Source organism: Centruroides sculpturatus, unplaced genomic scaffold (genome assembly GCF_000671375.1).
Source record: "Centruroides sculpturatus isolate CEXI.00-Female unplaced genomic scaffold, Cexi_2.0 scaffold230, whole genome shotgun sequence".
Lineage (NCBI taxonomy): Eukaryota > Metazoa > Arthropoda > Arachnida > Scorpiones > Buthidae > Centruroides > Centruroides sculpturatus.
In genome coordinates, this window is record NW_019384716.1 from 760,113 (window position 1) to 775,673 (window position 15,561).

General features: G+C 30.8%; 2 protein-coding genes across 5 annotated transcripts in view; both read right to left on the reverse strand.

Moving 5' to 3' along the window:
- Positions 1-1,025: 1,025 nt before the first annotated feature.
- LOC111627926 (body wall muscle protein HR-29-like) lies at positions 1,026-2,068 on the reverse strand. The gene is made up of 3 exons (XM_023371607.1): positions 1,776-2,068; positions 1,377-1,708; positions 1,026-1,313 (listed from the first exon to the last, which is right to left on the reverse strand). Exons 2-3 carry the CDS (start codon positions 1,692-1,694, stop codon positions 1,164-1,166), a joined length of 468 nt encoding a protein of 155 aa, XP_023227375.1. The 5' UTR covers positions 1,695-1,708; positions 1,776-2,068; the 3' UTR covers positions 1,026-1,163.
- Positions 2,069-5,227: 3,159 nt separating this feature from the next.
- The window catches only part of LOC111627938 (apoptosis-stimulating of p53 protein 2-like), a 48,286-nt gene continuing 37,952 nt past the window's right edge, over positions 5,228-15,561 (reverse strand). For 3 of the 4 annotated variants that reach the window (XM_023371633.1, XM_023371635.1, XM_023371636.1), the window contains 8 exons: positions 14,892-15,503; positions 10,921-11,192; positions 7,554-7,966; positions 7,269-7,483; positions 6,874-7,007; positions 6,041-6,207; positions 5,774-5,973; positions 5,229-5,657 (listed from right to left, as the gene is read on the reverse strand). In XM_023371633.1, coding sequence (XP_023227401.1) covers positions 5,622-5,657; positions 5,774-5,973; positions 6,041-6,207; positions 6,874-7,007; positions 7,269-7,483; positions 7,554-7,966; positions 10,921-11,192; positions 14,892-15,503 — 2,049 coding nt within the window. In that variant the 3' untranslated portion in view covers positions 5,229-5,621. Of the gene's footprint in view, positions 5,658-5,773; positions 5,974-6,040; positions 6,208-6,873; positions 7,008-7,268; positions 7,484-7,553; positions 7,967-10,920; positions 11,193-14,891; positions 15,504-15,561 lie in introns of all 4 variants that reach the window. The other variant, XM_023371634.1, reaches the window with a different exon arrangement.

Consider the following 15,561-nt stretch of genomic DNA (forward strand, 5'->3'; position numbering starts at 1 on the left):
TGATAATACGGAATTTAAACTTACCAAAACAAAAACTCACAATTTTACAAATAAACTATAAAAATAAAAAGATTATTTGAATCAATGCGTAAAGAGCTACGTTTACAGAACACCAAAGAGTTGGTATGCGAGCAGACGCGTAATTTTTGTCACCGACTTTTATAACAATAGGCATTTTAGCGAATACCACCTCCATTCGGTCGACGATAAAAAATGAAAAATAAATGAAAATTTATAAAAAACACTTCAAAATTCTAAAAAAATATTTCGCGATACACCTGAGGCACTTTCTGTCTCATGTGTCGCGACACATTGGTATGGAAACACTGCCTTATTCTACAACCAACTTTGAATGAACAGAATTTTTTTCACTATTTTAATCATAACATAAATGCAGTTGAAATAATGCATGCATAAACACACACACACATATATTATATGCTTATATTATGTTTATGCATTCATATAGACAAAAATATGTATGTTTGAAGCCAATGAAAATACCTTACATAATCGCAAGTTAACAAGTAAGTTATTTCAAAAATATTAAATCTTGTAAACTATGACGAAAAATAAGTAATTTATTATATATTTTTTAACATTATAATAAATTTATATTTGAAAAAGTAAAAAATTGAAGGCATCTTTCAAATATGTCAGTTGTTTTAGAGGTAAAGAAATTGTTATAAAAAGAGTAAAATTCGGCGAAAAATTGATATTCTAAAAATAAGCTAACAACTTCTGATTTTTTATATATGTTGATACATTTTATATTCATATAAATATTTATTTATTCAAAAATTCCTTTTACTATATCCGTTTGACTTTGCCGGATTATTTACAGTTACAAAACAAATATTTCAAATCTTACCCAATTGAATAAATTACAAAAGATCGATTACGGAAACATAAATCTTCGATAGAAATATTTAAATATTATGTAAGACATTTAATTTTAAATCCGAAAATTTGTCTACATGTAAACAAAATAATTGGAAAAGTGAGATAAACTGACTACACGCAAATAATTCAAATTATTCCAGAATTGTTTTTACTTCTGAATTTTATTAAATTTTGTTTTAAATAAATTACTTAAAAGTCAACAGAAATTTTGTTTACTCGTTCGAAATTAAAAATCAAATTTATAATATATTTATTTTTGTTTAAGCTCTGAGAGCAGCGGGAAGAAATCCTTCAATGGACAATATTCCATCAGCAGACCAGAAGCGCTTTAGTTGTTCGAGTTTGGTGTCTTTTGGAAGACTCACTTGATATTTGAATTCTTTGTCCGAGTCGTTTGACTTTGCATGAACCTACAAAACACATATTATTTTATAATTATCGAGAAATTAATACATTCAACGGTTTGGACTTACTATCAATCGATCATCTTCGATGTTTATCAAAACCTCATCCGCAGAATAATCTTTAACATCGAAGCGAACATCCAGATTTCTTCCTTTAGAAAGATCTTCCATAATAAAAGGTCCCGACAAAGATTTCTCCTTAGTTTTGACTTGTTCGTTTTCAGAATCCGAAGAGAATAAGGGCTCGTAAGTGCCCATGCTTTTTCTGAATCGAACCATCTCTTCTTCTATTTTCTTTATTTCGGAAACAAGACGGCTCTCGATAGAATTAAATTCTCTTTCTAACAACTCGACATCAGTCAAAACTTCTTTCTGATTTGTAGCCATTCCGCAAATTAATGCTAAATAAATTATAATTTATATCAAAAATAAAAATGTCAAAGAAAAAAACAATTTCAGAAATCTTACATTCGTGCTGCGAATAATAACGGCAAGAACAAATACCAAGCTAGCAATAAATATGGATACAACAATAAGTATATTGTTAAATTATGCATAAACTATTGTTTTACTTCGGTTTAATTACAATATATTTTGCATTCGTTAGACATCTACGCTTTCTCCCTTTGTTTATATGAAAAATTATTATATTCAATGGACTCGGTCGTGATGTATTTTTAATTCATTAATATGTCAAAGCGTTCGGGAAACCAGTATATTTTTAACTCGGTTTTAAATATCTCAAATACTGTAACAACTCGATAATCGTGACAAGTATATCACGATTAACGCTTATTCAATCGGCATGGCCTTAAGCTCCGTACCACATTCACGATGGCTGTAAAATCCTAATCATAAATTAAAGCAAGCTCACGATCGTACTACTAATACAAAATTCTGATCATGGATAAATGATAAAATCTCGGTTGCTACGATATCGGTTACGGCAGTTTCCATCATTGAAAATGTGACATTTTTGGGTCAATCCGTGACGGCGTATGAAGATATTGTATTCGAAATAAATTTATATAATGTTGCGTTTACACGTGAACCGATATAGTAGATCATCTCTATATTATTATATATCTAAAACTATATTTCCAGGAATATAATTTCAATTTATAACACCGAGATTACGAAAAGTAGCACAAGCTCGCTTTACGACGGCTTTCTAGGAATCAATTAGGTTGTAAAAGCAGAAGTATACTGTATATAATAAAAAATAACCATATTTTTACGCAGGAAAGATCAAATATCAGCCTAATTTGGTGATATTTTTATACATTGTAACTTTAGGTATGATTTACTAGCAATATAACAATGATATACCGGGTAATAAATGCCTCGAAAGTCTCAACAGTGAATTATTAAACATTACTTATTGCTCGACGTATATTTACAATCCGTAAAACATTATATATAGACATAATTATACGTTTTTGGATCTGTGTTTCCGTAAATAGGTTTAAAAATTATTAAATATATTTCCCCCCCTATAACTTCCGATAAATCATGTTATGAAATTCACAAATTTCAAAGTAATTTTTTCGTTTTTCAAGTACAATTAAAGTATCGATACTTTAAAATTAGATACAAAGTCCCCTAATTTGCTAAAACTACTAATTGTCCCTATTTACACAAGACTTTTCTTGTATATTAATATAAGACATACAGTATTAACAAATATAGACGATTATTCTTATCAATTGATAAATTCAAAATATTAAATAGTCCAAATTAAAATCTGACCTTTAATCCTTTCATGTGTACATCACATATTATATATATATATATGAAACATGTGATGTACGTATGAAATTTCATATATTCTTTATATTTATGTACTGTACAGTACTATTTTATACGTGTATATAAAGAATAAACTTTAAAAATTGTTTTGTTAACTCGTGAAATTTTCTTTCCAGCTCTACTTTTTAAAAAAAATATTAATAATTCTTTTTGAATTATAAAAATATTGTATAAACTGTATTTGACTGTCAAAATTCAGAGATTTGGGATTCTTTTCCGAATAACAAAAACAGAATTACTTTATTCTGGATTCCCGAAAAAAAAAAAAAATCGAAATAATTTAAATTCGCATCTTTATCGTTTGTGACTATTATCTCTTTTTAAAAACAATTTAATTGCTAATTATTTCGGTTCTAAAAACACTTTTACGTTAATAGAGTGCGTTAAACATTGCGTTAAATTAACAAGCTAAAATTATCATTTCAGAGACTATTAGCATTCTTTTAACTGTTTAATTTACATAGATTTGCTCACAATAAATTTCAATTCATTAATTAAAAACCCATTCGAATTTGAAATGCTTAAAGAAAAATATTCAACTAAAGTGAAATATTTTTTCATTATTCATGAATATTTAAATAATTTTCAAATTCCAAGATCATTGTAGAAACAGTATAAGCACACAGAGCATCGAATACGGAATTATTTAGCACTTTCATTACTTTTTATAACCAGATTCCTGGAGAAAAACCTTATTGTTATTCAATAAGTTGGGAAGGATTAAGTTACAGGTAATAACTGGTGAAGATTACAGCATCGTTCATCGGAGCGGAAAGACGATCTCAATCAGTCAAGCATTGATAGCTCTTTAATCAGGCAACCTGCGACCGGCATATCGAAAACTAACAAAGTTAGTCGTTTACTTGATTGATGTTACCGCAAAACACAAACAAACTTTTAATAATGAAAATTCCATCTCGTCATACACCAAAGAACCGCGTCGTTTCTTAGAATTGTTCGAATTTCAATTAAATGAAGTTGTAAAAGCAACACATCTTTATTAAAATAAATTTTATCATAACAAAAACTTTCGAGTGCTGCCATCTGTTATGAATAAAAGCAATCAATTTAAATAAATTAATTTTATAATAATTTAATAGCCGTTTTTAAAAGTTTGTTAACTGAAGTTACAGTAAATATTTACACAAATTTCGTTTTAAAATTTTGATCATTTCACTGTAATATCGCACAAAATTAAAATATTTGCTTTGTTTATATGTATTATTTTGCTTTTTTAATACAATTGACAAATTAAAAAAATAAATAAATTTGAAACTATTTAGCACTATAAAATATAATTACGAAATATTTTAGTAATCAGAAAAACAGATTAATTTCTCTCTAAATTATCTCGATAAGATAAATAAATAAAATTTTCACTTATAAATTATTACAGGAAATCATATAGATCTTATGTAAACATTAATAAGATCTATATGATTTCCTATGACTTATGTTATATAAATCATGTTAAGTGTAGTATAAATTCAAGTTTTAATTTAGCTAATGTATATTTGGTAATATCTACCAATAAAATGTAAGAAGTTTTCTAGCTAACTGTAAATAATACAGTATATATAATAATAAAAATAATAAGTCACTCAGGAAAAAAGCTGTAAGCTCTTTATAATTTATATTTAACACTACTTATTCTAATTAATATTGCCGTTTTAAAATAGTATTTATTTAATTATTTAATTAAAAAAAACTATCTCAAGAATTATAATAAAAATATCCAATAATTTGGGAAAATTGTTCATGTTTTAATAATTTATTCTCTTTTCTATTTCTCACAATTTGTCAATATTTGAGTTTTTCTTCCAATAAAACATAAAAAAAAGCATTTGTGTTTACATAACTGCTTTATCTTCCTTTAATTTTTAATATTTCAATACTTTCGATGAGAGTAGAACTCTCTTAAGAATGTCATTCCACTTAGTTTTTCCTCTTAGAGAAAAACAATTTTGATTTAATTTATAAATTTTAAATTAAGAGGAAGTAATTGAAAACAAACAAAACAAACATCAAAGAGAAAAATAATTAAATGCTCTGTATACATAATGAAAGAATTTTTATTAATATATATAATTTTTATTAACATATACACATATATAATATATATGTATATATTATATATATATATAAACGATCAACAAGGTAAGTATACATTTCCATGGCTCGCATCGGACAACGCGTTCATCAGGTGTGCGCAGTATCCTCGGATATGTTTTGTAAAATTGTTTAACCTGATTGGACGGTACTTGTACTGTACAGTGCTGCCATCTATCAGCACATACAAAAATAATCAATCCGCTTTCGTTATTTTTCTTAAATCCCGTATGTACATAAACGTCATTTATTTGTACAACAGATCGATTCAAAAATAATCACGCACATCACAGCGATGGGATCTGCTTTGTCGACGACGTTTTAGTCGATTCGTCTAGCTGCATCGATTCTCGTTAGTGTCGAGAGGCGACGAGATGCGGAACGATTCTCACTATTTTAGGAGTCCTTCCTCGAGCTGATTCGAGGATAAAGCTGAAAACGGAAACATTAAACAAAAAAAAAATTGAGTGCAGTTCGCCACGTGCCGGTAAATTTTCGAAATTCTAATTATTCGGGAGTATCGAAATTCATTAATAACTGCGACTCACCCCCAACAAATTTCTAGGAACGTAACCTTCCCTGTCTTTGAGTTTGGTCCACCACCATTCTCTCTCCATTTCGTCTCCCTTCCTCAAAACCACCATTTTATCCCCCTCGTGAAAGCTTAATTCGTCCGGATTCTGGCTGTCGTAATCGTAAACGGCGTAGACGACTCCGGCATTCAGAATACCCAATTTCTCTTGAACACCTGAGAAGAGAAACCCCATTACTCTGGAGAAATCCGGTGAAAAAAATGTTTGAAAAATTTCACTTACTGTACAAATATTCGGAGCATCCATCGAATCCTTCTTCGTCCTCCTCGCATTTTTCCGCTGCAGTTTCATGATCGCTGAGCGTGGTGGCGAATATACAAGCACCATGTTCTACCAAGTACTTCACCATGGGAAGATTATTACAGGACGCCGCGCAGTGTAATGGAGTCCTGCAATAGATAATTAACATCTTAAACGTATTCGTTAACGCACAGTACGATGAACATTTAAAAAAAATAAAGAAAATTTAATAAACGCATATTTCTACCTATATTAACCGGTAAAGCACGTCGTATGTAACCAGTGATCCGCCGGTTCATAAATTATTAAAAAATATGATACCGTACGGAGCTTTCTATTCGTCCATCGAACAGGACACAAAACGTCACGTTATTCAGCCATTAATATCATGTAAGAGATACGGTTATATTTGTGAGAAAGAGAGAATAAGATCATCCGCTTAATTGAGTATAAAAATTTAAATATTACGAATCACGCGAGATTTTAATAAAACTTTTCCGACCGTCAGAAAATCCGTAATTCTAATATTTATAAAAAGTAATTTACGGGGAAGAGAAGCAGAGATGGCCCCATAAACACGTAAATTTCCATTTTGACTCTCGTCCGGGGGGGATATTAAATAACAACCGAAGAAAATCTCGACAGAAATTAAAAAGAAGTTGGAGTAATCCGATACAGTAAATTTGAAAAAGAAGTTAATCCGTTTATATCGATTTTACCGCCCGAGGGAGAAGCCTAACAAAACCATAACCGGATTGTAATAGGCCGCAAAGTGTCCGGAGTGGAAAACGGATAATTACATAAGTGAAACTCACCATCCATCGCTATCCTGGGCGTTGACGTCGCATCCATATTCCACCAGATACCTGACGATTTCGAAGTGACCGGCACAGATGGCGTTGTGTAGGGCGGTTATTCCTTCGTCATTTGCGGCGCTCGGATTCGTTACCTTCCAAGAAAAAAAGGAAGTTGCATTAAGGAACACTTCCTGTCCAATAGAACTTTCCAAGAAATAGCACTTAAAAACTCTTCGTAAACCGATAAATCGACCGTCTCACAGCAGCTATGCAAATCCGTTATTTATAATTTCTTTGATTAATTTATAAACCGGCAGATAAAATTACTCATTACGGACGCGTTTACTCGTATAAAATGGTAAAACTTTAATTTTAATAAATATTACTAATAAAGTTGGGAGATTTATCTTTACCTCTGCTGTGGTTTTTCTGACAAGCTCCACTTCTCCTTCTAAAGCTGCATCGAGAAGAAGGGCGAGAGGGTCGAAACTCACCCGCCTAATATTTTTTGCAGACCCTTTGGTTTTCAGATTTCCTTTTTTAGCTCTCCGAATGGCTGGTCCCACGTGACTTTCTCTGACGCTCGGCTGTTGTTGCGCATCTTCCGGACTTTTTTCTATAGATTGATCTGCGATAGAGCATTCGGAGTTAAATCGCATTGTATTGTTCGGAAAAAAGAGAAAGTGGCTCGCTCTTACCGATTTTTTCGTTGGTTCCGCCGTCGCCATCCGTTCTGATCTCTTGGGGTTCCGATCTTTCGGGATCGCCCGATTTGAGACTATCTTCGCGTCTCTTTGTCTTGCCGGAAGCGTGACTTTCGTTTTCTTGCGAAGATGCGGGATTTAAGTCTGCGGGTGGCGTCTGACCCTCTGGAAAAAGGAATGCTGGAGGCATTTCGATGCGACGATTGAGTGTGATGTGAATGCTGTGCACGTTGGAACTGTTCTGTGATGAATTGCTACCGCTCTTGATTCGTAATGACGGATCGATCAGATTGGCATTTTGATCCGAGGCAGAGTTTTCTGTCCTATCCGCTTCGGGGGATGTCTTGAATTGAGACTTGTTATCTGAGTGTGGATGAGGAAAATTTGTATGTGGTCGATTACCATATCTGAAATATAAAAAAGTGACAAACCGAAATTAAAAATCCGTTAACGGTCATTTTTAATTAGTTACTTCATAGACCAACCGTTTTGGAATTATACGTATCAAAATTGAGCAGATAATCGTCATAATTTAACGGATTATTTCCTATCTTACGGACAGAGAATAATTTTTATTGCCTCATAGAAACTTTTTTGAATCATCAAAAGGCGCATCGTTTAACGCATTAAACCATAAAAATTCCATTCTTTTAAAATGCCATAAAATGAATTCCTTTAAAACTGTTATTTTATTCCAATTAGTCGAGTTAAAACAAACCGCAAAAAACGAAGGGAAAAAAAATCTACCATCCACTTATTCTCAATTACAGAAAGCCGCCTTTGCAAATCAAAAGCTTTCATTTCTGCCAGCTCTATTTAAAGTTATTATGATTAATTTCTACAAAAACTAGACAAAAGATCTACTTCAGCGAAATCATAAATTATTTCCTATATTTATCTTTGTTTCGCAGCGGACAAACACAAAGCTTATTCTCCAAAAACGATTTTAAACTTTCATTGCAAGTATATACTAGAATAAACAGACGTTTTCACTATTTACAAAGAATGAAATAAGGAAACATTTATGATAAATGCAAAGGTCACACAGTAACGTCATAGAAAGGAGGTGCCGAAGATTTTCATCATACAAAAATAACTATAATAGATCACGGAGATAACAAAATTACATAAAACTCATTCGAAATTATAAATCATCCGTAAAAAATTCGTATGTAGAATTTATTTTTAAAAACTCGCTAAAAATAGTTTTTTAAACATTTTTTCTTTATTTTCTTTACGGTAAACTTCCAGAGAACATCCATTATTTCGAAAATTCTTCTAATATGTCTTTATACTGACAGATTTTTATCGATAAGTTAAAACACAAAAAAATGCCAAATTCCCTCGATAACTCAATAGAACTTATTAAAGAACAAATTCACTGCTAAAAATCTCATTTATCTTTTAAATTGTCGAACAAGACAATTCCATTCAATAATCAGCCAAGAAATTCCCCGAACTGAAGTTACTTGATGGAATCGTTGTGGTTTTAATTATTTATAAATTCTACAAATTGTATTTTTGTACAAAAAAAAGACGTGTAAATCGAATTTTTAAAAAAACTCGATAATTCAGCAAAAAATATTTCCAATTTACTGTAAAATTATTTAAAAAATACATTAACAATAAATAAAAAATATTATCTATTTTAACAGATAATTGCTTTTTCAACCTTGAAAATATGAAAGGTTGAAACGTTTACATTGGAAATACCAAACGTAAACGTATATTTGTGGAAATAATATTGCCTAAGGACCGGAAAAACATAACGAAATAATTTATAATGGCCATCTAATACATAATTATGGCAAATTTATTAGAAAAAATTATCTAACGAATGAAAGTCCATTTGATTTCATGAAAGATGAACAAGTTTGATCGATTTACACTCGAATTCGAGTAGCGAACGTGGAGGAGATTCATTGTTTTTCAATGTTGAAAATGCCATTAAGTTGTCGAACGAAATCGTTTTTCGCGATTAGTATTCCGCTAGCAAACTGCTAGAACTATTTTAAGCCAATGGGGTTTTATCGTTTCCGGATTGAACTAAAGACAAAACTCTTCCGAATAGAAACGGTATCAGAAATTTTATAGGAAGTTCTCAAATTCCTTGTAAAAATAATAATTATTGCTTATTTTATTCAATTATATTTTAAAAGTTGTTTCCATTATCTAACTTCAAAGTGAAAATTTCGATTTGCATAACCATTCTTAACTTGAAACTAGTTTTGACAGATATAATCGTGTTAAAAATTGCGTAGTTATCCGATTTTTTTTTTACAAGTCAAATATGAAAATAGATTGAAGCATTTCGATCCAAACTTATTAGTAAACCGACCTTCCAGTAGCCCGAAGTCAACGAAATAGTGCAATTTAATGAAAAATCTTTTATTTTTTAAATAAAATATTTCGGATAGAAACAAATTCAAAGATATTTGACTGGATTTTTACCTTATTCTACCCATTTATATGCAAACACAATTTACGTACTTATAGTTTTACGTACGTAAAACTATAAGTACGTAACTTACAATAACGAATAAAACACTATTTCGAGGTATAGAGCCGATCACTTCCGTTCATTTTGTTACATCTACAATTACAAATTATAGAAATAAATGATAATGCCATTTTAAATCACTTTAATAATGATAAATAAACGGCAATTTTCTGATTTCCGTCTTTCGGGATTTAAAAAAATATTCACGCAAACGAAAACTTATTTCCATTATTGCAAATTTCGTTTACAGTGAAAATATAAATGAGACGGATTTTGTCGGACAGCACGAACAGACGCGAGAAAATAATACCTGCAAATTAATCAAATGTATTATATACCGGTTGCAATCTAGACCGGGATTATTCATGTATGGCAACATTAGACAATCCTGCTCCATTAAAAGGGGGAAGGGTTATTTCGCCCTTCAACGCTAGTTATAATTTATAATAAACATTAATCAATTGTTAAAGCGTGTTACACGATATTCGAGGTTAACTATATTCATTAACACGTATATTTATCGAACGAATAGTTATTATAAACAGTTCCGTCTCGATACCAGATCAGATTGGCCAAACGGAACTGCTTACGAGAGAGTAAATTTGTAGGAAAATGTGGCGAGTCGAGGACCAACAAACATTTCAGCGAGCGGGCGTTAACGTCGAGAGACGACGTATCCTATTACTTCCACCAGGAACAGGAGAGGAAAGGGCAGGAAATGCAATTTACATGACCGGTAACGGCAGCAATAAGCTGCAGTAAACAGCAACGCTAACAGAATGAAATTGATTAAGGAGATAGTTAGATGGCCTCATTAAAGGCAGAAGCGCCGCATAACGGTAGATTTCGTAAATTACTTACCGATAAGAATCGCTGGCATTGGGATTCTGACAATGAATGAGTCGAGGAGGAGGTAAAGGCTTGCTGGGAGACTTGCTGGGCAAGGGTTTGGCTTCTCCTTGTTCGCTGGTCGAATGACTAGGAGATTCCGACGGCTGCCTCGGTCTAGGGGGTGGCTGTCGGTGGAAGGATGTCACCGGTGGCCCTCCCGAAAATCCTTTTCGAACCGACGATGGAGCGATGGAGTTTGCAGCCGGTTTGATCCACTGCTCTTTGGTTACTTGTGTCGGCACCTGGAATATTTTATTTTGTTACAAATCTCTGTCCAAGTTTCACGCGAAGACTGCTTAATACGAATTAAAACCGCTTCAAACGGTAATTAACGATTTTTTAACCGATTAAAATTCAGACTATTCGAATAAGATCTAATTACACAAAATTATGTTTCCTGTGTCGAAGAAAATGCCATGTTCTGTCAACAAAGTTTTATTTTTTTTACGAAGCAGAAAAACCGATTTGGAAAAATCTCGTTCGAAATTGATTTCGAACGAGATTTTTCAAAATTCGGTCCTCGGGCGAGTAAATTAAATCTACTGCGGATGTTCTCAAAATATATTACCAAGCACTTCTCTTGTAATGAGCTCGTCAATATTGAAGCCTTATGCAATGTGTACATAAATAATGTTGTATCGTTTCGATAATTACATCGGAGGAAGCTCTTAAAATGACCTCTAACAATTTACTCGGTGATGTCTCAAGTCCACACACTAGCTGCTAATGTATAGCGTGTTTTAAAAATGATAACGATAAGCAAAACTTTTTAAAATCAAGTTCTCTTCGAATGAAGATAGGAAGTTTGTTCGAGTGATGGCAAATGCACAATAAAAACCGGCTGTGCAATCTTTCCATTACCTTTGGATGAATAATGGGGTGGGTAATAAAATGTTTTCCCCTTTCGAGACTTCAAAACTATGCTCCTTAATGTTTAATGTAAACAATTTTTGAAAAATGCCATTTTTTATATTAAATATTAAAATATTTCACAAGTATATTCTCTAGCGATTTTTCTTCTGGAAATTTTAGTTATCTTATCAGAAGTTTTTCTTTCTTTAAGAAAATAAACTCGAAACTAAATTTCTTAAACTGTTGTTCATTTGGAAAGAGAAAATCGACGTTGCTCCAAGCTAAAATGACAAAACGGTTGATAAAAAGTTTCGCATTTCCGAGATTGCTTCGGATGGAATAAAACAGATTAGAAATAATGTAAAAAAAGGTGATATTCATTTTTATTTGTGAAAAAATTTACATTTTATAACACTCTTCGAAGTGTCTATTCAGATTTTTTTTTAATAAAAAGTGATTTAGAAAAAATTCATGGCTTTTCATTTATAAAATTTTAAAAGTCATCCATTATTCATTTACCTATAAAAATAAAATGCATTAATTCAAAGTATAACAACAACGAAGACAAATTCTTCATTATAGCAACTTAAAATGAAATTTGATTCGATCGATCTTGAAATTCCACTTATAAAAGATACGAAAATATTTGATTAAATACGCTTCTCCGGTTAGAAAAATTCTCTTATTTCGATACAGATTCAATGATACACACAAATTTTATCGCCTTTTCAAAAGTTATGTAAAGCTGCTTCTCTCATCAATCATCGATGCTAATTTAATCCAATATGTAGATGATTCATCGTCTTCTTTCATCCAGTGTTTCTCAATTTGGATGCCTAATAAATGAACACTCAACAATCTAATAAATTAAAAACTCCTTCGACAGTAATAGCAAGACATTTTGGAAAATCACGTTCTCTCCATCCTTTTCAGCGAATTAAGATAAAGATAAAATTTTTTGATCATCAATCAAGCGTTTTAAATTATTTAAATCGGATCTACAGCCATTATTTGTATAATTTTCTATTAAGTAAGTAAGGTAGAAATAATACAATTTGAAGAGTAATACCAAAAATTTATTATTATTATTTTTAAAACCAAATACGTTGTCACATAACCTTACATCATTTAAATAAATATTAAGATTGGAAAATTATTGCAAAAATAATCAATTATAATTCAAATGTAATAAAAGTAATTTGTTAAAACTCATATTTTACAAAATAAATTTTCTGTTTTTTTATTATATTATATTACACATAAAATATCAATTTTTTAGCTTATAAAACAAAAGAAAAAAAAATTTAATGAACATTTGCTATTTCTGTTTCACGACTTGATCAAATCACACAGTCGACAAAGTTGTGAAGTGCCAGTTTTAAATATGCACGTACTGTATTTAGTTTAAGCTTTTACATTTATTTTTAATGCAAACTAGTTCACTTTTTTATTCTTAAAAATGTAATCTAAATATAAATTTGAATAAAGAATAAATTTGATGAGCATATTTTTTATTTATGCTAATTCCTGACTAAAGAACTGCCTGAAATACTTTAATAAATTACTATATTTTCAGATCAAAATATAAGTTATATTATTTTTCACAAGAAAAATTCTTGTTTAATATAAACCTTTAGAAATTTCTTAGAAAATGCAAAAAAGTATTTAAACACTATAATATTTCCTAAGAGATTATATTTTCTTCTTTAATCAAAGACGTGTAGGTGTAATATTTGTTAAAATAACACACGTCGTTAACTTGATTCATATACAATATAAAAATAACTTTACTTTCCTTCTTAATATGAAACTTCTTTACATTTATTCATATTTTTTCGATTTTCCAATAGACTATTGCAAGTCATACGAATGCGGGCGAAGTCAATCGTTACATTTTCCAATAAAATTATCATTAATCAATTTTAATTATTATTAATTTTTTACATTATATAACTTATAATTATGATTCTTTTCGTCGCAAAAGCGATATTCGATATCAATCAATATCATTATCAATTTGCAAAAGTGTAAATTGATTCTTTAGTCAATAAGTAAAGTTTAAGAATGTAGAGAGTTTTCTTTTTTTAAAATCAAGATAAGAGTATATTGTATATTTTAAACGTGGGTCTTCCATATAAACAGCAATATAATAGATTTAAATTAATTAAATTATATAGCCTAAATCAATTAGCGTGATCTCGAAAGAGAAATCGAAATAAATTTATCTTAGATATTTCGCTAATGTGATGAAATTCGTAGTGATTAAAAGGCTTTCTCGTTCTCGTATCATTATCCCATCCTCATAGAAAAAGTTCAGCTTATGCGCATATTTTATCGAAAACAAATGATAAAAAAATTTCCGTTTTCACAAAATTATATCCTAAAAATGATTACGTAAAAAAAAATTCAATATTTACAACATTAAATACTAGTTTCGGAGGACAACAAAATCTGTAAAGAAAATGACTTCGTTTTTTTTAACGAAATGCTGTTTAACAAAATAAAAATATATTTTACTGTTTCATTCAAAATACATATTTATTTCTCTGCATGATTTCACTAAAAGTAATGGCAATTCTTATATATTGTTCAATATATAAGCTTACATTTTCTACTGTCCATGCGGATATGAATGCGGGCTATTTTCATCGATTTATATAAAATACCGCATCATTTCAAGTAAAATACGACGAAATTACTGCTTTCAAAGAACAATGACTCAATTGAAATGAATTGTGTAATAAAAAACAGTCTTCAATCATATTGAAATGATTAAAAGATCGTATATCTTGTAGGTCTGTAAAAGCAATTGTCCGTAGGTTTTAACATCAAAACTATTGGTTAAATTTTCAATTTATTAAAAGGATCATATCAGATAATGTTAAACGATGTATCTAAATCTTATTATTATTATTTTTTCAGTAAATTTCATTTATTATATTCATTGGATGACAGCTGATGTTTTAAAAAATATCAAACTTCCTTATTAGTTCGTCAATTTTGACGTTATAAAGAAAAATTAAATCAATGTTCATCGAGAGAGAAAGAGAGAGAGTGTGTAAAAAAAGAAAAAGAAAAAAGAAACTTACCGTCGTGATTGCGTTACTTTTATTGGGAAGATTTTGATTTCGAGAGCTGGGAAGATGGGATACTAACAACGAAGAATTGTAAGTGGTGCCGTATGGACGAGGCGCCAAATTACTAAGTCCCTGAGGTGGTGTGGGTTTTACAGATGCTACTGGGCCCTTATTCTGTCCCGCAGGGATACCGTTTTGCACAATGGGTTGTGGTTCTTCTGGCCTGCCAGAATTTACTTCCTTCCTTACCGGAAATTTGGTGTTGTAAGGAAGTGTTTGATATTTGGGATCTTTTTTGTTTGGAGCAAAATCGCCCTCCGTCGAATGAACTTTAGTAATAATGTCATCGTGACTTCTATCGGGTTCTTGCACCACACGCTTGACTGGCTCTACTGCTGCCACATTTGACGTCAAGTTTCGAACTCTAGAATTTGATTGTTTGGCAAGAGTCACCGCTTGGATATGATTAGCCAATTGTTGATTATGTACGCGTTTTCGATGAAGTCGTTGTTGCAATTCTCGAATTCTCTGATCCATGAGAGTGATTTCTTCCTGCCTCTGAGATAACGTCTCTCTTTGTTGCGCTATTCTAGCGTTCTGTTGTTCTGTCAAATTTGCGCGATACTAAAATAAAACCAGTTTTATTTATTTTTTTTATTTGGAATAAATATAAATTAATTTT